The sequence below is a fragment of the Poecilia formosa genome, unplaced genomic scaffold (genome assembly GCF_000485575.1).
Source record: "Poecilia formosa unplaced genomic scaffold, Poecilia_formosa-5.1.2 Scaffold193, whole genome shotgun sequence".
NCBI classification, from domain to species: domain Eukaryota; kingdom Metazoa; phylum Chordata; class Actinopteri; order Cyprinodontiformes; family Poeciliidae; genus Poecilia; species Poecilia formosa.
In genome coordinates, this window is record NW_006800132.1 from 1,108,088 (window position 1) to 1,129,323 (window position 21,236).

Below are 21,236 nucleotides of genomic sequence, written 5' to 3' on the forward strand. Positions count from 1 at the left end.
AGGTTTTCCAGCTTTCCTGATTTCCAGCAGGGCATCCTTAAGAAGTCTTTAATTTGTGAATCTAAAATTAAGGCCTTAAAATGTCTTGAATTCATTCAAGAAAATGTAAGTTGGGCTTGAAGGCGTTAACCACAGGTCTTAAATATTGTTTAATCTCATAAATTGCATGTAGGTTTTTTTCTCGCATTTACATGTTTTACTAATATAAAATAGAGCAACTTTGTCTTACTTCAACCGACCTCTTATCTGGTAGAGAGTCTTGCTCTCTCTTACTGTCTCGCAGCCTGAAGGAACAGCAAACATGTCTTAGCTTTGTCAGTAGCATCTTTTATTGCTAATTCATGTAGCTGCTGTTGCCAGTCTCGGTGTGTATTCTCTAGATGTTGGTCTTCGTCCCAACGATGAGATTTCCAAAAAACACATGTCCTAGAAAATAGCTTCTTACATCTCTTGACTTGAGTTTTGAACCAGCTGCTGACATTGGAAAAAAAAACTAACTGTTGAGTCACTTTTACTCAGTAGCAACATCCACACCAAAGAGTGTGGCTCACTGAATTGTGGCATTCACTGAACAGAAAAGGCCTGAAAATAGAGGTTTAAAACCAATCAGGCCAAATCAAACTGAAAATCATCCATTTTCCTTGTTATCTAAAGTGTATTTATAAGCAGCTAATTAGCTTAAAACACAAATTAGCTTTTGTTAATTTACAGTAGTGTTAATGTAATTGAAAAAATGGTCATTTTTCAATTTGACCCTTTCTCTTGACAGCTTTAAAAAAGTATCTAAAAACATAGTAAAATCATGTTTTTTACAATATGGTGAACATTTTCCTTTTAAATGCCCATTAAGAAACTCTTCAGTGTTTCATCCTGTAAACGTCAGCCTGACAGAGCTATTATTCTCCAACTGAATGAGACAGCGTTGAAAAGCTGCGGCTGTAGTTAATGTCAGCTGATAACTGTGAAAAGTCGTCTTTTGTCTTGCGCCTTATCCTGTTTTGAGGTGAACAGATTGCTGACTTAATTCGGATTTTCATTTTAAAAGGCGCGTTTATTCCCAAAATGCTTCCCACCGATTAGCTGGTATTGAACTTTGCCTCCTGTCCCTTTTTTTTTTCTTCTTCTTATCCTGCAGACAAGAAACGGCTACGGAAAGACTGTGATGGAGCTCAACACTCCCAAAATCGACCAGGTTCCAATCGTCGATGTCATGTTGACTGATTTCGGGGACCCGAACCAGAAGTTCGGGTTTGAAGTTGGACCTGTCTGCTTTCTTGGATAAACAAAGATAGAAATTTAAAAAAAAAAAATAAAAATAAAGACTTGATGAGGACAGGAAATAAAGTCAAGCCAGGACATCCTGGGTGCCACCAAATTTTAACCCCCCCCCACCAAACCCCAACCCTTTTCTATGCCACATGCAAGTTTTGAATGAGCGATGGCGTAGCAGACATGTCCTTCCATGTCTGCGCGCGTAATCCCGGAAGCGCTTGTGGGGCTCGAACCACACGACTATAGCACGCTACGGACAGGAAGGCGAGGGACGCAGGAGCGGCATGGCAGACGAGGAGGAGTCGGAGGCGACCGACGGACAGGGCCTGGCGACGCGAGGCGAAACGGATCTCTTCGCCCGAAATCCGCCCCCCACAGGTGCTGTAAGAAAACAACAAATGGTGCTTGATCCAAAACACGACACACACAAACAAAAAGTATATAGTGGTGCTAAGAAAGAAGGTGTATTTTGATAATTATATATATAAATGTATTAAAAAGGAAAAAAAAAAAAAGAAAAAATTTTATTATTATTTTGTACAATACTGTTATTTCTAAATCCACTTTCAAAACTTGCATGTGAATCAGAACCTGATTTGGGCTCAGACGCATACAGAGTAAGTTGGAACCATGCATACGTACATTCTGGGTTTTAGTTTTTGGGGTTCTTGTCATTTCCTCTCTACGTTCTGTGTACTCGTCATGAAGCAAATAAAAAAACAAACTATGAGCATTTCAACAATCCTATTTTCAAATTAGACTGTATGCCCCATTGTATATACTGACTGTCCAAAACTTGAGTTTGTTTTTTTCTTTTGGTTGTTTTACTCTTGTGACTGCAGGTAAAACAACTGCATTTATCACAACAGCACAAATTATGGCGACATCTCCCACTAATGTTGCGACCCTGTGCTCCTAGAAGGCAATTACGACCTCCATTTTCCTCTTTATTTAAATATATTTGTTGTTATTATTATTTTATTTTATTTTTTCCAGTTTCACTTTTTTTTTGACTGGCTTTTGCTTGTATACCTCAGACTTTCTTGATAACCTTTAAAAAGCAAGGACTCTATGCCCTGTATATACCCTGACTAAGCGAATAAATTTATATTTTGGGTGGGGATATTTTTAAAGGTAAGAAAAACCTAAACTTGTTCGACATCCACTGTTCAGATCCTTCTGTGAATGCAATGAGAAGCCCTTGCAGTAACCCATTTTTGTTACTAAAAATGAGGAAATGTTTTATTGTGCTGTTTTTTTGTTTTTTTTTAGTTCATTTAAATATTAAAAAATGGATTCTAAACAATAGCGAGCCAAATGTCTCAGTTGTGTGTAAAAGATTTTGGATTGTAGAAAATGTTTATAGACCGGATAAAAAAAACCTGAAACACACATTTTGATTTAGATGTGTTTGTGTCTGATGGTTATTTACTTGCAGGAACCATTAACTTAGTACAAAAAAAACTTTCTCATATACTTGCATAAAAAAATTTACATTCTCTCATTCATATTTTTGTTAGAAAAGTTCCAAAACTTTTAATGTTCAAATGAGCCATTTGAACACCATGGTTCAAATGTGTTGAACCATAGTGAAACAATTTAATTTGCTTCTTTTGTGTGTGTGTGTGTGTGTGTGTGTGTGTGTGTGTGTGTGTGTGTGTGTGTGTGTGTGTGAAAAGTAAAAAGAAACCTTGAAACCAAAACTATAACTTATTTGTGGGTTGGCAAAAAAAAGTAGAGTCTTCAGGGAATTAGAGAACAAAAAGGAAAAAGCAGATATTTCTTTTAAAGATGGCTCACCTGAGTGAGTTTGAAGGGAGAAAGCCATACAAACAGCATAGAAATCTGCCTGTGATTAAATTCTTGTTTCTGTTCAGTCAGTACATAGGACGGCGAATCCTCTTACGTATTTTTTTCATCCTGTGACATTATAACCTAAAACAGTATATAACATGTTTTAATGCTGTTCTGTCATCAAAAACATACCTGGAGTGTTGCTTTGATTTGTTCATGCATGTTTGAGGATTATTTGAATCTCTGTAGCAACCATTCAGAGGTACCTTCACACCCACTCCTACAAAGCCCCGCCTTTTTCCCCCAAAGCTCCGCCTTGGAGCTTCAGTTCCTCCCCAACATAGCTCCTCCAGACTAGCAGCAGCAGCCATTGGCAAACACCTGGTTGAAGAAACTGAGCTTCTTCTCAGTCCAACTCTCCTGAGAGCAGTTAAAAACCTCATAATGGTGGAGCATTGTGGGTGTCTGAAAGAGTAGGAGGTTCTTACAAACAAAGGCTAAGTTCAAGGCGTTAGATATGATAAGTAAAATTAGTTTTCAGTTGTTTTTATTATATGCAACACTTTTGTAACAGAACGTTTGAGCTACATTTCAGAGATTTTGATTATTTAAAAACCTGCTGACCTGTCTGGTGTGTTCCTTCTATTTAATGATGTCGGCTGACGACTTGATGTCCTTCAACAAACCCCTTTATAAGCTGTGTGGCTTCTGAAAGCAACAGGGTGCACTGAATTTTTATTTGGTGGTATCAAAGCAAATGGGGGGGAGGGGTATGCAAAAACATAAAACTAACATTTGGGGTTTTATTTCTAAAACAAATCTGAAAATCATGTCATTTTTCCCCCCCTTCTATTTCACAGTCATGTGCTGCTCTGTTTTGGTCCATCACATTAAATCCATTGAAGCTTGTAGCTGAAGTGCCAGTATGTACAAAAAAAAAAAAAAAAAAAGATTTCTTTGATTTTACTGAGACCCTGCAATGTTGCTGCATCAAATTTTGATGTGGGAGAGAAAAAGAAACAACTAATTAGTATTCGGTCTTCCTGCGTCTCCATGAAACAAAATGTTAGCCGTGGTCTGCTGCGCCTCGGAAAGCCCGACCAGTCCTTTCATTTTCTTGCTGGACGTTTGAGAAGACATCTACATAATGGCAACTGACACACGTTCGCGTGAACGTGCGCGTGTGTGCGTGTGCTTGAGTAGCCAAAAAAATAATAGATGCCACTGCCTTCTTCTTTTATCTGCCGGGCTTTGCAGCAAAGAGCCCAATGAGAACGGGCCGCGTGGAACAGCGCCCACAAAAGAAAACAATCAAGAAAAGGCTCAGCCGTAACTTCACAAGAGAATCAATCAATCTGCAATCTACACCAGCTTTCAACCTGCTTCAGGGGCCTTTTTTTACAAACACCTTGTTTGTCTCAGGAGATTACTGCCATCTTTCATCTTTGTTTTAATGCATTCAGCACAATCTTTTCATTAAAACGAAGCAATCAAACTTTCCAGAGTTGCTCTGAAAGGTGGCTGCAATAATGTCCTGGATTATCATATAAATGCAACTTTTGTGACATTTGCTGGTGTAAACGGTTGTGTAAATGCGAGGACTCACCACCAGGATGTTATTCTGTATTAAAGAGATCACAAAAAAAAAAGATATAAAGAGCACGCTTCATTGGATGACCCATAGATAATTATTTGGACCTCTTTTTTGTTTTTATAGAAGATTCCATAACAATAGCCTCAAGGGGAACATTTTAGCTTTTATGAGCCAATAATAAAGTGCTATGCAGCAAATACTCCACTAAATATGAAGTGGAGTTCTCCTTTCTATCTGGGGCGAAGCCAATATTGTGTGTTTTATGAAACATTTTCTTATAAAAATACACATTTCTTGCCGGTTGCTATGCAAATCACCAAAGCTATTAGGTTCTCGAATCAAGATAAACGTAAACTGCTTTTGTTGAAATATCTGTAGTACAGCTACTGCTAAAAATTATTCAACATTCTTTTACTTTTCCACTAATTGTTTGATTTTAAAAGACTCAACATTTCATTAATAATAAATAATGAATAGAATCTGATAGTGCCTTTGAGGGGAGCTAAATATTAGCATTAGCAAATATTAGCAATAGCAAATATTAGCAATAGCAAATACTAGCATAGGTGGCTATTTTGTCTTTTTGGGCCATATAGAGCCATTCATTAGTCCATTTAAGTAATTCAGCTGCTATAAAAATGTTGTATGAAATGTGTCTTTAAAAAAGATTAGACATTTAAGTTTGATGCCTTGAATTTGGACTCTGTCCCTTTAAGAAGCTCCTGCTCTTCCTGTCACTCGTTTGCTGCTGCCGCCGCGAATTGCCATGAAAGACTGAAGGATTTCTCAAACATCCATGAAAGAATCAGAGCAATGCTCCAGGTATGCTTTTGATTAGGGAATAACATATAAAGATTTTTTTTAAAGCTGATTTTACAATAAACATCTCCTTTAAAGATTTTTTTTAATCTCAAAGAAATTACATGTATGCTCATAAAATAATCTGTGACTTATGTAGTTTTACTGAAAGGTGTTTAAGATCAAGATTTCATATTTTTAGAGATGACACCAAGGTAATAGAGAAATCACTTTACTGACACGTCTCCCAGCCTGTTTTTTTTTTTTCTGTGAAATAATTAGCATTTCGGTGTCATCTTTTCACAACACAATTTTATCTATTCATAATTTGTTATGCAGAAACTGAAAGGAGTCTAAATGTCAGGAGTGAATACACACGGCCCTGCAGGGCTATATGGTCGAGGTCGAAAGCTCACTGAGTCACAACATGTTTGGTGTTAATTATCCTCTGCATACTTATTCTGTTTTAAGGTCTCTGCATACTTATTCTGTTTTAAGGTCTAACAGGATTAATCTCCTCCGTGATGGTTCGATAATGAACGCAGTTTAGGCGAAGGGTTCTCATTACGTGCATTTAGCAAATTGTTAAAGCAGCATATTCTCACTGGAGGAAGTTATCGCTGTATCGGGGTGTTTTAACACTTGATAGTCTGGTAGACTCGGTTCGATTGAGCAACAAAATGTCAACATTTGTTACATTTTCAGCTGCTGAGCCTCGTTCTCACACTGCACAGTGTAAAACGAACTAAACCCTTTAAAAAAACATCTTCATCCGGTCGCCTGTGGCGGCGCTGCACCAAGAATTACTGAAGTACACGACAGGGAAACCTCCGAAGAAGACACCGAGGACAACTTCCTTCTCCTCAAAATATAAACAAAAAAGAGATAGGGTAAGATTTTAGCGGTTGTTTCTTTATTGTCTGTGGTAAAAGATCACGATGTACTTCTTCCGCTAGCACTAGACCCGCACGTTTGTTTTAGTTGTATAATTTACCCAGAATGACCTGATTTATAGTTCGCTTCCGGTTTTTGGAGCGGTTTTGGACTGACGGATGTTTTTCAATGAAAACATTACAGCAAACTGATTGAATGAACTTCTTCTCTGTCACGGATTTACTTGGACTTTTGAAGCTTTTTTGGTTTTACAACATGCTCTGTTCTCAACTAGACCAATGTTTTTCAAAGTGTGGGCCGCCAGGAGGCGCTGTGGAGGCCTAGGAGATAAAAAATATTAAAAGGTAAAAATTAAAAGAAAATGGAATCCCATAAATTCTTTAATCATATTTTTGTTTTCTGTTTTTTCAATAATTTATTAAAAAATACAATAAGTTACAATTTTTTCCTAACTGTAGGATTAGAATAATATTAGATGGCGTGATTAATAATCAAAAGAGGAGAATGTGTTGAAACTGATCTAGTAATGCAGTCCTAATATATTATTTGATGATAAAATCTTCCACCACAGAACTCATGGTCATCTAAAATCAGACAGCATTTATACCAAATGAATAACTATTAACTAAAATAAAATAAAAAATATATTCTAAAAGTTGGTATTTCTGTACATATTTTGTATCATTGTGTGTGGGTTTGCAAAAGAGGGTCTCAGGTTAGAGGTCAATGCTCTTTAGGATGGAAACGTTTGGGAACCTTCGCCCTCGACTACAGTTGGGAACACTGCTTACTTGAAACCGCTCTCGTGGCTAAAGAAAACCTCTTCGATCAGTCTACTCCTTCAGTCACTATTCAAATAAGTGAAGAAATAAATGATTCTCAACAAATACTCTCGAGTCTCGCCTCGCTGTATTTCAAACTCCTCTCACTGTAATCCCCATATCTTCCTCCTCTTTACAGAAGAAGCTGTTCTGCCCAGCTGGGAGCCCCTCCACTCACTGCCAGATGTATTCCTTATTTTTTTATTCCTGTGTGATTCGCCTAGCCAAAGCAGCGTATTAGGCATGCGGGCAGAGCGCTAAGTCAGCAGAAGCAGGAATTGAGAGGTAATCATTTTAAACACGATCCTGACTTTTAAGTTCTCTCGCGGTCCTCCGAGAGGGACCCAGCTAATCTAAACAATACTCCTCCATATGCCAGGTAAGCACTAAAAGAAGGATCTCGCTTTCTGATTCCACGGGCAGCTCTGGAGTGTGGATGTAATCTGCTCCGAGCCGCTATTTTTGCTCCAGTTAATTAGCAGACAGTGGCCTGATGTTGGTCCAACCCTCCAGAGAAGACGGAGGGACTGATGAGCTGCTGCAGGGAGGCTTGGAGCCGAAACTGCTGCCAGGAGCATCTGTGTGTCTCGCTTGTCTTCCGTGGGACTTGAGCTTTCAGATGCAGTCAGGTGTTGCGGTTCATTCTCTTGTGCTGGCATTGCTGAATCAAGGAAAAGTTGTGCGTTTAATGGGGGTGGGGGGTCATCCTAAAGCATTTCTTTCTTCATCTGTAGGTGTTGATCACAGAAGTGATGAAAGGTATAAAAACAAGTCAGTTGTACTTTTGTTTTTTCAGGGATTATCGTGAGTATGTTTGTTTTTTGGCAAACTAGTTTTAGGTTAATGCATCAGGCTTTGCGATTATTATCCTTGTGGCTTGTTCTGTTATAGTTTTGCTCCAGGTTCTAATCTCTGGTTGTAATGTAGTTTTTCTTTGATCACATCCATCCTTCTGTCCCTCATTATTTTCACAAATCTTTTGCCTTCTCCATGGTTTGGCATGAAGTCCTCAGCTTTTGACTTGAAAACTAATTTCCTCAGTTTTTTTCAAGCTCACCTAACCAACCTCTTCTCTGTCTTTTCATAAGTCCAGTGACTATCGACTCTGTTGCTTGTCTCTGAACCATCTAGCAGCTGGATCCTTCTAAATGTTTCCTTCACTATCCCTGGTACTTTGCCTTGTAGATTTATCTGGTAAAGTGAATAATAAAAATCTAGAGACCAAAACAATCTAAACATATTCTTATTAAATTAAATTAATTAAAAAAAACACTCACTAGCTGGCATGTCGTCTCTGCCGTTGTTGATTTAAGAACCTTATTTTGAACTTTACTTTGATGACTGTGTCTGCCAGACTCATTTAGAAACACTGTCTTGTTCTTTCTACCATGCTGTGATCTGATACAGCAGAAATCTCTTCCTCACTGGTTTTGACAGCCTGATGCCAAACTTCAACTTTCTGACTAGCCTTCTAGAAGATCTGCTTACCCGCACAATCACCCTGACTTCCTGTAGAGGAGCCTCTTCTCTGCTGTAAAATACAGTGTTTGACTGAAACTGCACACCTGCCAGGCATTACATAAATGAAGATGTAGACTCTAATGATTCATCTGTAATCCACATATTTGATAACCTTTAAACCTATTTTATCTCTTCTGCTCCAGTTCACTCTATCATGGCGATGCAGGAGAATTTATCTAGCTGTGTGAATGCATTTCTGGAAAAGATTGTTTTTCTCAAGCGCACAGGAAACCTGCGAACATTGTGCGGACCTAACACCTCACATCTAAGTTTGTTGTGGAGAGCGGATTGTTTATTTGTGAGTGTCGCACACAAAGACTGACAGACACGCAGGGACTGAAAAGCTGTTTGAGTGTGCGTGAACAAAGAACCTGTGGGGCTGATTTTGAAAGGGAAAATAAACGGGAATCATTCACTGGGTGTATTAGTGGAGGTGGGGTTGTTGTGGGAGTGCTGAAGAATGTCAGCTTCTGATATAAAACGAGCTACAAAAATATGGAAACCTGTGAACACAGTTACTCTCATTTGCTGCAGGACCGGGAAGACGAAGAAAACCACCTTTTATTTTCTGTTATTTTACTGTGATTTCTTGTTTCTGCTTTTCTTACCAACACTTTTATCAGTCAGAGGTCATTATGATCTCAACACACTCTACATATCCAAAATCTGTGACCTAAAAAATATGCTACATTAAAAAACAAACATAGGAAATAGGACTGTTGATCTGAACATACTGAACTTATTGCATGATTGCATTTCCGTGACTCTTGGTAACAACTGAACGTGCACTTTCATACTTCCATTAGTACGTATGTAGAATATTTCTGCATCAATCTATCACCCATTCTGTTCTAATTTAAAAATAAATTGGTTTTCTAACGTTGCTGTTGTCCATCCTTCCATTTTCCAATCTCGAGTCATCCTCACAGCACCTTGCGAGGGCTGGTGTTGATCTAACTCCTACCTTTAGGTGTTTAACTAAAGGCTGGGTAAACCCGGCCAAGGTCACAGTTCAATCTTCTAACGTCAAAAGACGTCATAGAGTGGTCAGATGAGGTTGGTGTCGTTGCATTTTGAAGTAATTTGCATAGATCAATGTTTCTCAGCTCTGGTCCGCAAGGTAAATGGTTAAAATCCTGCTTTATTAAGACTTCAAACAGCTTTATACTACGTTCAGTCATTCAACCATAAATTAATCCACTGGGGCAGATTAACAAAAGTGAGACTGCTACACAATTTGAGTTGGCGCAGGTGAAGAGTCTTGCCCAAGGAGACAATGGCAAGATGACTGACATGGACAGAGAAGAGGGTGGAACCAGTAAACCACTTGTTACAGGATGAACTTCTATGTTTTCAGTTACTTCCTGCATGTTTTAGATGACTTCCTCCTTCGACTCACCTGATTTAGATGATTGTCATCAATCAAAATCAGGTGTGATGAAAGAGGAAACGTCTAAAGCACTATGGGCAGCGTGTCTCGAGGACTAGCGTTGGAAAACATTGATACTGATTATTCAGTACAAGGTTAGATACACAGAACCATCATCAAGCATCATCTTGTCACTGTTCTGACCTGTTTTAAAGGCGCCACTTTCATGAAAAATTCCTAGATTGGATGCGTGTGTTTTTTTTAAATCACCAACCAATGATGTAGGTATTGAGAAGCTGTGATCTCAGTTTTGTAGCCTTACCAATTTAAAAAGTACATAATACAGTTACTTTCCTTGAACTTGCCAGGTACCACCAGAACTTTCAAGTTTACCTCTAACGCTTATGTATCATTTCATTTCCAGCAAATACAGTACATTGCAAGTTCAGAAAAGTAACCATTTAAAGTAACACTGGAAAGGTTTTAAAACATTTATGTCCTGAGGCACAAAGAAAACCAACCATAATCATGCTGGACCTGCTGCTGTGTGTGTGGCTCCTTTGGGACATTTCAGGCCTTATTCAATAAAAATCTGTGAATGTTGCAAATTCCCACTGACATTTACACTTACACAGTTTAAATCCTCTGCAATGATCACTTGTTTAGAGCTACAGTACTGGGATTTAATCCGGACCGGAGCTGTCTGTCCTCTTCATTTGCTTTGGGAAGTGATACAACATGGGAGTCCATGTCGGCAGAATCCCTTTAGAAATTTGCTATAGTTGGACATTTCTGTGTAACTGAGTTTGTAGCTCTGCTTAAGTTACAAAGCATAGTCAGTGTGTCAGCATTAATTAATAGTCAGTGTGTCAGCATCAATAAAACCATTTCATTGGTTTTATTGGTGAAAATGCTTTAAATCCTGCTACGAGAGCCTCTCCTCTCAGTCGCTGAGCAAGTCGACACTGGTGCAGTTATCACCACTCTGACTGAGGCTCTCATGGGCCTGTTTGAGACTCAGATCTATAACTTATATAGTTATATAAAACTTGGGGAAAAATAAGTTTTGGAGAAAAAAAAGTTCTGGATCTCTTGATAGAAATATTTCTTTAGTTCTTCCAGAAGGTAACCTCTTCCCAACAGTTATTCAACCTGTGAACAAATCAACCAATTTAAAGAACAACATTACTAGGTTTGTTCAAATTCAACATAAAATCTCAAAACTCCTTCATGACAAGCAGGTGAAAGGTCATGGTGTTTGTGCCAGAGTTCAGGCATGAGGTCTTTCCAGGCCGCTTCCTCTTCCTGCCACCAGGGGGCCTGTTTAACATTGAACTTGTGTTCCAAGTTTAACTCTAGGGACATTTGGATCAGTGTCTCTCAGTTCTGGTCCTTAAGGACCAGTGATTCAGCGTTGAGTTTGGATAAAATCCTTGAAATCTTAATTTTATCTATCAATTTAAACTGTTCTTGTGTAATTTGTTAATCGCAAACACTTGGAACTTTTAAAAACTTTGCCTAGTTTATGGTATTTGGCTTTGAAGGATTTTTGGAAAGACTGATGTTAACGATAGCTAGGGTAATACCTTTTTTGCAATCATCTCATTGATGATCAGCTGCATCATCTATAGCTCAAATCAACATCTGAAGACCTGCAATAGTGATGGTTTCTTAGCTCAAAACTGCCATAAGGGAGCCATGTCTGACTTTTTTTTAAAATCCACCATCATGGCCACCAGCAGTCAGACGTCTTCAGGTATCATTCACTGAATTTCCTTGGAGGAAAAAAACCCTGGCCTTTTTTTTGTTTTTATTATTTTTTTATTAGTGATTCAGTGGACAGAAATGGTTCTCCAGCGAACGCTTTATTTGCTCTTCTCCTTCCTGCTTTAAGGTCGTCGCGTGAACTTCAAGGTCACAATTAAAAAAGGAGATAAAGGAGCGGAGAGGGTGATCAGAGAGACGCACCGAGCGATTGTGAATAAGCCCTGAGGCACACGCCACGGCTACCCCTTGTTAGAAAAACCTCAGAGACGTTCGGCGGCGGGAAATCCACTGGGACTCGTGACAAAGCTCACCCCGTCCGGTGCTTCAAAGGCTCCGACTCATTTAAATAAGTCCGGATGCGCCATGGCCCTGCACTCTCTCATCTGACTCGCGCTCGCCGATCGTGGTCGTGAATCTCGAGCAGGACAACACACTCACACACCTTAGCTATCAATAAATTTTAGTGCACCTCAAGGAAGGCGATGGGAGGGTTGTGTGTGGGGCGAGAGAGCCGATGCGCTCTTAAATATCAGGCGAGGAGACAGGCCTGAAGACTGTGTTTATCTGCCAAGGACAAGAGAGGCAAATCTCTCAGCGAGGCGAGGACATCGTGGAAAACATCTTGGCAGCACCTGTTAAAACATTTAACAGCCTGACTTTTCAAAGGCCACTGCTTTACTTGAAAGGTTGAGAATAGATCTTTGAGGGGGGGATGAGGAGGACGGGAAAGGCAATACAATGAGAGGACAGGTCTCTGTGTTCATATTTAATTAATGAAGCTGGAGGAAGGATAAAGTGAGGCATCCTAATGAAGCCCGTCTCATTACAGCAAATTTGGTAATAACGTTTAAAGTGGGTATGTTGGTTCGGTTGAAGCTGTGAGTACGACAAAGGGCGGGAAAAATATTTTAAGTCATCTGTTATCAATTCCACCCATCTCTCTGTAAGTTGATGAATTACTAAGTATGTGAAAGTGTTGCTAGTTTGTTGATCAGTCAATTGCTGCAACACGGTGTGATTGCTCCCTGGATAATCCAACACCGTGTCCAATGCTTTAGCGAATAAATGAGGGTAAAAAAGGTTATTGTACTTCCACAAACTGTTGTTTTTTTGTTTTGTTTTTTTTCATTTGCATTTCAAGAGGAAATGGTCAGAAACAGGAGAAGTAAACTTGCTGAAAAGTAACCAAGCAGGTTGCAGTACAGTTTCAAGATGTTATGGGGAATTTCTGGGAAAAAAGTCTACGGTAAGTTCTAAGAATATTCTAGAGATTATTCAGTAAGGTCTGTAAAGTATGTAATACGTTCCAGGAAATAAAAACCTTCTAAGTTCTGAGAAAGTATCCAGAACATTCTGGGAAAACACATATATTGGTTCAAAATAAATGATATTTTATCTTAGCGAAGACCCATCATCCTTTTGACATTTTTTTTCAGTACTGTTCTGAAATACTAGTTCGTAACTCTTGTTCCTTTTTAATGGGAGAAGTGTTCTTCTCCTGAGCGGGAGACCAAACACAAATCTGAGCTAGCAATCAGTCTAATTTCGAGATTTACTTTCCTTGTCAAAATAACAAAGCTTAAATCTGTATGTTTATGTGAAAGCCTATTGACGACAGAGATCTACACACTTTGTTTTGCATTTCCACTTAACTAGTCAATAGCTTTAGAGCCAAATCCCTTATTTGTGCAGAAGATTGATCATGTCACACGTCAGTGCTTTGATCCTTTGAGCTGAAAAAGCCCTCTGAGGCAGACGCTGGACATTATTCAATGCTGCCTGCTTGCACAGGGTTTGAACTTGGCAGTGCCATCACTAAACTATACTTATTTCACTGCCCAGAGGTCATGAGGAAGAGCAAGATCTGATCGAATCCAATTCACCCTCTCACCCACATCAAAACTCGTAGTTTATCATAACATTCTCTGTACGAATAAAAGAAAACAACCTCTCTCGACATTTTACTTAACTGCCTCATCATCTGGGCTTATACTGATGGAAAAATGCTCATAAAGTGAAGCAGAGTTTGCTTTTTACCAGGAGTAAATTCCAGCCAATTTAGCCATTTTTGTTTCAGAAATAAAGGCAGATATCCAATGGAGGAAGAAAAACTAAAACTGCCTGTTACCTTAAAGCTTTGACAGTGGAGAGATGAATTAACTATTATTGAGCGGCTGACCCAGAAGTGGCCGGGCTGACACTTTAATAACACACTTCTGGGGTAATTTTATATCTGTGCGGCTCGGTCAAAGACCCAGTCGAGGTACGCGTCTCGGCAGAATGTTTCAGAGGATGAACTTGGCCTCACCCTATTCAGACACAGACCTACTGAGGAGAAACGTGTGCAGTCTTTGTGCAGCCAGGTAATGAAGAAATGGAAAAATAAGAACTAGAAAATAATCCTTTTCTCCAGAATCATGTTGTATTATATGCGATGCCATGACAGGCTGGAAAGAGCACGCTTTCTTCCAGCTCTAGACATCCTAATTATTTAAGTTCCCTTACCTACTTTTACCAGAAACAACATAATGCTGTCATCTAACAAGTAGGGTTGCCACCTTTCAGAAATCAAAATAAGGGACGCCCACCAAAATTGTACTCCAATCANTTAGGCTTGTCACAATAACATGTTTTACTGGACGATAAATTGTCCCAGTAAATATTGCGATAAATGATAATATCGTTGTTTTGAGATATTTTCTCAGGTAATGATTTGATAACGGGATAATAATGCAAGTTTGTCCTCTCAAAGACCAATAAACATTAATAGTGTAAAGAACATTAAAAACAGAAATAAAAACCACACAGTAACAAAACTATAAACAAAATGGACTATGAGGTCTCTGTGAACAATATTTAAAAAAAATATTAATCACCAGAAAGAAAATTGTTGTCCCTTTTTACTAAATATGTGATGTCAAAAAATGACTTCAAATTGATTTTCCTCCGTTCTCTTCAGGTGAGTACTGGATTGATCCCAACCAAGGCTGCTCTGGGGATTCATTCAAAGTCTACTGTAACTTCACTGCTGGGGGTGAAACCTGCATCTATCCGGACAAAAAGTCCAATGGGGTAAGCGACTTTGCATTAGTAAAATAAACATAGCATTAGGAAACTCCTGATTTCCTTCCTTTAAGACCTTCATGCTGCACTGTAATTACCAAAGAAGGTTTTGTTTCGGCTTGGAGAAACTTTTGGGAGCATTTGAATGTTTGCAAAATACCACAAAAGTCCTCTGGCATTAAGTTTTTTTATATTATTATTTCATAGAGAAAAGCACAGAAAACTTTCTCTATTTTCCTGAATAATAAGCTGTGATTTTACCCCAGAGGTTTCGCTTTTATACTGTTTTCATGTTTTGTTCATGACTGAGTGCAGGTTATATTACCCATGATGACTCCACACGCCGATGTTCTGCTCTGTTGTCTGCAGGTCAGAATATCCTCGTGGCCTAAGGAGACTCCAGGTTCATGGTTCAGTGAATTCAAGCGGGGTAAAATAGTGAGTGTTTCTGTTTTTCACCTGTCTCCCACCACACTCCGGTCCTCACCTCGTCTCTTGGGTTCTGTCTGCGTTCTCCCAGTCCCTGCAGTCAGAACTTTAGTTTGAGTTTATTAGAAGCTTCTGTCAGGGTTTCATACAGTAATGTCTCTTTTTTCATAATGAAAGTCAGAGTTTGAGCTTCACCATCGGACCTATTTACAGCTTTATGTGTTTCTGTAGGAAAAATATGAGGTTGGATGTTTATGTTCATGTAGTCACTGAACTTGAAGTACTTTTAATACCTGTAGTTAATACCTGTAGTAACCCCTAACAACCAGTTACACTGGTTCGCCAGAAGCATTTTGAGACAAACATACTGTTTTAAATTTATTCAGTCTTGAATGAAAATGTGTGTTTTTTGAAACAAATCAGCAAAACATGAAAGGCATCCGAATAGTTTTTTTCTGTGTCCAAAAGAGTAACTTTAGTGATCCTTAGCTTTTTATATAAGGGACATTTTTATCAGAGAGGATGATAAATCAAACGGCCAAAATCTCCTGAAAAGGAGACAAAACTGAGTTTTTTTTAAAAAAAACTACCTATACATACTTTAGTGTCTATGCAAAAGCTTAACGATGGAAAAGATCTGATTTTATTTATCTGTTGCAAATAGAGAAGCTAAACCTAATAACCCTATTGCTACAGAACTAATATAACATTGAATATTACAATTGCAATGTTATTTATAAAACAGATACTGTGATTATTTTATTTTTTTATGCATAAGCTTTACCAAAAATATACAACAAACACCTGCCTGATTCAGTGAAAATCTTTAATTGATTATTGTACAGAATATTCAATAAATGTAGTTATTACATTACATTTATTTACATTTGATTATTACATTTATTGAATGAAATTATTACATTATGCTAAACATAAAACCCTCCCCTACTTTTCGTGCTCTTCTCCTTCCTTTCCCTCCCTGACAGTTTTCCTACGTGGACGCTGACGGAAACTCGATCAACATGGTACAGATGACCTTCCTCAGACTACTGACCGCCTCAGCCAGGCAAAACTTCACCTACAGCTGCCACCAGTCTGTGGCGTGGCACGACGCGGCCAGCGACAGCCACGACAAGGCACTGCGCTTCCTGGGTGCCAACGACGAGGAGATGTCTTTCGACAACAACCCGTTCCTCCAGGCCATCTCGGATGGCTGTTCGGTAAGCGGAGTCCGTAGATAAGACTTTGGATGTTGGTTGTTGAGATGCGCTGACAGGTTTTCCAGCTTTCCTGATTTCCAGCAGGGCATCCTTAAGAAGTCTTTAATTTGTGAATCTAAAATTAAGGCCTTAAAATGTCTTGAATTCATTCAAGAAAATGTAAGTTGGGCTTGAAGGCGTTAACCACAGGTCTTAAATATTGTTTAATCTCATAAATTGCATGTAGGTTTTTTTCTCGCATTTACATGTTTTACCAATATAAAATAGAGCAACTTTGTCTTACTTCAACCGACCTCTTATCTGGTAGAGAGTCTTGCTCTCTCTTACTGTCTCGCAGCCTGAAGGAACAGCAAACATGTCTTAGCTTTGTCAGTAGCATCTTTTATTGCTAATTCATGTAGCTGCTGTTGCCAGTCTCGGTGTGTATTCTCTAGATGTTGGTCTTCGTCCCAACGATGAGATTTCCAAAAAACACATGTCCTAGAAAATAGCTTCTTACATCTCCTGACTTGAGTTTTGAACCAGCTGCTGACATTGGAAAAAAAAACTAACTGTTGAGTCACTTTTACTCAGTAGCAACATCCACACCAAAGAGTGTGGCTCACTGAATTGTGGCATTCACTGAACAGAAAAGGCCTGAAAATAGAGGTTTAAAACCAATCAGGCCAAACCAAACCACACTTTATTATCTAAAGTGTCGCTACAAGCAACTAATTAGTTTAAAACACATGTTAGCTTTTTATCATTTGTTAATTTACTCCTAGTTAGGCCTGTCGCAATAAACGATAAATCAATTAATCGCAAGATAAATTAAACCTATCAACCTCATTTTAATTATCGGCTTTATCGTCTCTTCCGGCCTTTTTTTCTTTCTCTTGATGACACTGAATGAAAAAAGGCTCAACTCCGGTGTTCTCCACTGACCCTCCCTTCCTCATTTCCTTAGTGTAATGTCCAGCGCACACGGCACGAGTTGTCGCCGATTGTCGGCCCATTTTCAAAACCTGAGAGACACATTAGCCGACAGAAATCCTAGGTATAACGGTTCAATCGGGTTCGTCGTGCCATGTGGTGTCCAAAATAAGGGCTACAAGTCCAGTTAGTTCATTTTAAAACCAGGCATTAATCAATGCTTAGAATCTGTGATGCATGTGGCTAGAGTCAGCGTAAAGTCCTGACTGAATGAAAATCATTATAACCTATTTATGTCACGTTAACAAAGAGCAGCTGAAAACTTACAGGGTTTATCAACTGCGGTAGCAATTTGGCTCCAACTCCTCTCCTTGTCATTTCAATATTCTTTGCACGAAATGTTGAATAAATATTAATGTTTCCACATATCATCTCTGATGTCCGCTGGACTTCGTGTCGCGCCGTGTCAGCTGTTTGAGATTCCCCTCCGTAATTTCCCCTCAGAAAGCGCGAAGGAGAATCGGTGCTTTCTGATTGGCTACCTGTCACATTCAGCCTTAACGCTCCCCGTCGGGGAAAACCCCTGATTTATTTCGGAGCGGCCACGACGATCTAAATCACACTACAGGATGATCAGTTACGAAATCACCAGGGACAATCTTTGATCAGCCAACGATCTAAAATTGTCGTAAGGGGAAAATAGGGGCAAAAAGTCATGCAGTGTGAACTATTGCATCAGGTAGTCGGATGTGCCCATCTTCTCTATTTAAATCTAGTGATTACTGAAGGGCAATATAGTATACAGCAGGGGTCACCAACTCCAGTCCTCGAGGGCCACCATCCTGCAACTTTTAGATTCACCTCTGCTCCAAAATGTCTGAATTCCCTCACCAGCATTCTCTGCAATAGGCTGGAAACGAGCAGTTTATTTGATCCAGGTGTGTTTGAGCAGAGACGCATCTAAAAGTTACAGGATGGTAGCCCTGGAGGACTGGAGTTGGTGACCCCTGGTATACAGACTTCATAATCTGCACTCTTTTGGTTGAATGCAGTATTTGTTTCCACTTTGGTTTTATGTTTAGATTTTATTCAAGTACGTTTTTTGTTAATGGAGACTGAGAATCCATTTTATTTTTGCTTGTTTTGTTTATATAGTTTATCAGTTTCAATGTTATGTGTTCTTTTGAAAATAAAGTACATCTATCTATGGCAGGAAATCACATGCATTATTAGTCATTTCCATTAAATCAGCATCAAAAGGTCTTGTAACAATACTATCGTTTATCGCAATAATTTTTTTAGACAATTAATCGCTCAGCAAAATTTGTTATCGTGACAGGCCTACTCCTAGTACATTTACGCTCATTTTTCAATTTGACCCTTTCTCTTGACAGCTTTAAAAAAGTATCTAAAAACATAGTAAAATCATGTTTTTTACAATATGGTGAACATTTTCCTTTTAAATGCCCATTAAGAAACTCTTCAGTGTTTCATCCTGTAAACGTCAGCCTGACAGAGCTATTATTCTCCAACTGAATGAGACGGCGTTGAAAAGCTGCGGCTGTAGTTAATGTCAGCTGATAACTGTGAAAAGTCGTCTTTTGTCTTGCGCCTTATCCTGTTTTGAGGTGAACAGATTGCTGACTTAATTCGGATTTTCATTTTAAAAGGCGCGTTTATTCCCAAAATGCTTCCCACCGATTAGCTGGTATTGAACTTTGCCTCCTGTCCCTTTTTTTTTTCTTCTTCTTATCCTGCAGACAAGAAACGGCTACGGAAAGACTGTGATGGAGCTCAACACTCCCAAAATCGACCAGGTTCCGATCGTCGATGTCATGTTGACTGATTTCGGGGACCCGAACCAGAAGTTCGGGTTTGAAGTTGGACCTGTCTGCTTTCTTGGATAAACAAAGATAGAAATTTAAAAAAAAAAAATAAAAATAAAGACTTGATGAGGACAGGAAATAAAGTCAAGCCAGGACATCCTGGGTGCCACCAAATTTTAACCCCCCCCCACCAAACCCCAACCCTTTTCTATGCCACATGCAAGTTTTGAATGAGCGATGGCGTAGCAGACATGTCCTTCCATGTCTGCGCGCGTAATCCCGGAAGCGCTTGTGGGGCTCGAACCACACGACTATAGCACGCTACGGACAGGAAGGCGAGGGACGCAGGAGCGGCGTGGCAGACGAGGAGGAGTCGGAGGCGACCGACGGACAGGGCCTGGCGACGCGAGGCGAAACGGATCTCTTCGCCCGAAATCCGCCCCCCACAGGTGCTGTAAGAAAACAACAAATGGTGCTTGATCCAAAACACGACACACACAAACAAAAAGTATATAGTGGTGCTAAGAAAGAAGGTGTATTTTGATAATTATATATATAAATGTATTAAAAAGGAAAAAAAAAAAAAGAAAAAATTTTATTATTATTTTGTACAATACTGTTATTTCTAAATCCACTTTCAAAACTTGCATGTGAATCAGAACCTGATTTGGGCTCAGACGCATACAGAGTAAGTTGGAACCATGCATACGTACATTCTGGGTTTTAGTTTTTGGGGTTCTTGTCATTTCCTCTCTACGTTCTGTGTACTCGTCATGAAGCAAATAAAAAAACAAACTATGAGCATTTCAACAATCCTATTTTCAAATTAGACTGTATGCCCCATTGTATATACTGACTGTCCAAAACTTGAGTTTGTTTTTTTCTTTTGGTTGTTTTACTCTTGTGACTGCAGGTAAAACAACTGCATTTATCACAACAGCACAAATTATGGCGACATCTCCCACTAATGTTGCGACCCTGTGCTCCTAGAAGGCAATTACGACCTCCATTTTCCTCTTTATTTAAATATATTTGTTGTTATTATTATTTTATTTTATTTTTTCCAGTTTCACTTTTTTTTTGACTGGCTTTTGCTTCGGTTGTATACCTCAGACTTTCTTGATAACCTTTAAAAAGCAAGGACTCTATGCCCTGTATATACCCTGACTAAGCGAATAAATTTATATTTTGGGTGGGGATATTTTTAAAGGTAAGAAAAACCTAAACTTGTTCGACATCCACTGTTCAGATCCTTCTGTGAATGCAATGAGAAGCCCTTGCAGTAACCCATTTTTGTTACTAAAAATGAGGAAATGTTTTATTGTGCTGTTTTTTTGTTTTTTTTTAGTTCATTTAAATATTAAAAAAATGGATTCTAAACAATAGCGAGCCAAATGTCTCAGTTGTGTGTAAAAGATTTTGGATTGTAGAAAATGTTTATAGACCGGATAAAAAAAACCTGAAACACACATTTTGATTTAGATGTGTTTGTGTCTGATGGTTATTTACTTGCAGGAACCATTAACTTAGTACAAAAAAAACTTTCTCATATACTTGCATAAAAAAATTTACATTCTCTCATTCATATTTTTGTTAGAAAAGTTCCAAAAGTCATTACATAGAGAAGTTGCAGAGGTGTCAGTAAATGTGTTGAACCATGGTGAAACAATTTAATTTGCTTCTTTTGTTTGTGTGTGCGTGTGCGTGTGTGTGTGTGGGTGTGCGTGTGTGTGTGTGTGCGTGTGCGTGTGTGTGTGTGAAAAGTAAAAAGAAACCTTGAAACCAAAACTATAACTTATTTGTGGTTTGGCAAAAAAAAGTAGAGTCTTCAGGGAATTAGAGAACAAAAAGGAAAAAGCAGATATTTCTTTTAAAGATGGCTCACCTGAGTGAGTTTGAAGGGAGAAAGCCATACAAACAGCATAGAAATCTGCCTGTGATTAAATTCTTGTTTCT

General features: G+C 38.9%; 2 protein-coding genes across 6 annotated transcripts in view; both read left to right on the forward strand.

Moving 5' to 3' along the window:
* The window catches only part of col11a1a (collagen, type XI, alpha 1a), a 96,825-nt gene extending 94,159 nt beyond the window's left edge, over positions 1 to 2,666 (forward strand). For all 5 annotated transcript variants that reach the window (XM_007566597.2, XM_016678920.1, XM_016678921.1 and 2 more), the window contains one exon: positions 1,136 to 2,666. In XM_007566597.2, coding sequence (XP_007566659.1) covers positions 1,136 to 1,282 — 147 coding nt within the window. In that variant the 3' untranslated portion in view covers positions 1,283 to 2,666. The remainder of the gene's footprint in view (positions 1 to 1,135) is intronic.
* On the forward strand, positions 1,557 to 20,751 carry LOC103148017 (collagen alpha-1(XI) chain-like). Its single transcript, XM_016678903.1, has 5 exons — positions 1,557 to 1,655; positions 14,771 to 14,902; positions 15,263 to 15,331; positions 16,309 to 16,542; positions 19,215 to 20,751. The coding sequence occupies exons 1-5, from the start codon at positions 1,557 to 1,559 to the stop codon at positions 19,359 to 19,361; spliced, it is 681 nt and encodes a 226-aa protein (XP_016534389.1). The 3' UTR covers positions 19,362 to 20,751.
* The last annotated feature ends 485 nt before the right edge of the window (positions 20,752 to 21,236 follow it).

Bases quoted from the DNA above. Each gene is read 5' to 3' on its own strand.
- LOC103148017 (XM_016678903.1), top strand. From the start codon at position 1,557: ATGGCAGACGAGGAGGAGTCGGAGGCGACCGACGGACAGGGCCTGGCG. The intron at 1,656-14,770 runs GTAAGAAAACAA...CTTCAAATTGAT, and splicing joins ATCCGCCCCCCACAGGTGCT to TTTCCTCCGTTCTCTTCAGG. The intron at 14,903-15,262 runs GTAAGCGACTTT...TGTTGTCTGCAG, and splicing joins CGGACAAAAAGTCCAATGGG to GTCAGAATATCCTCGTGGCC.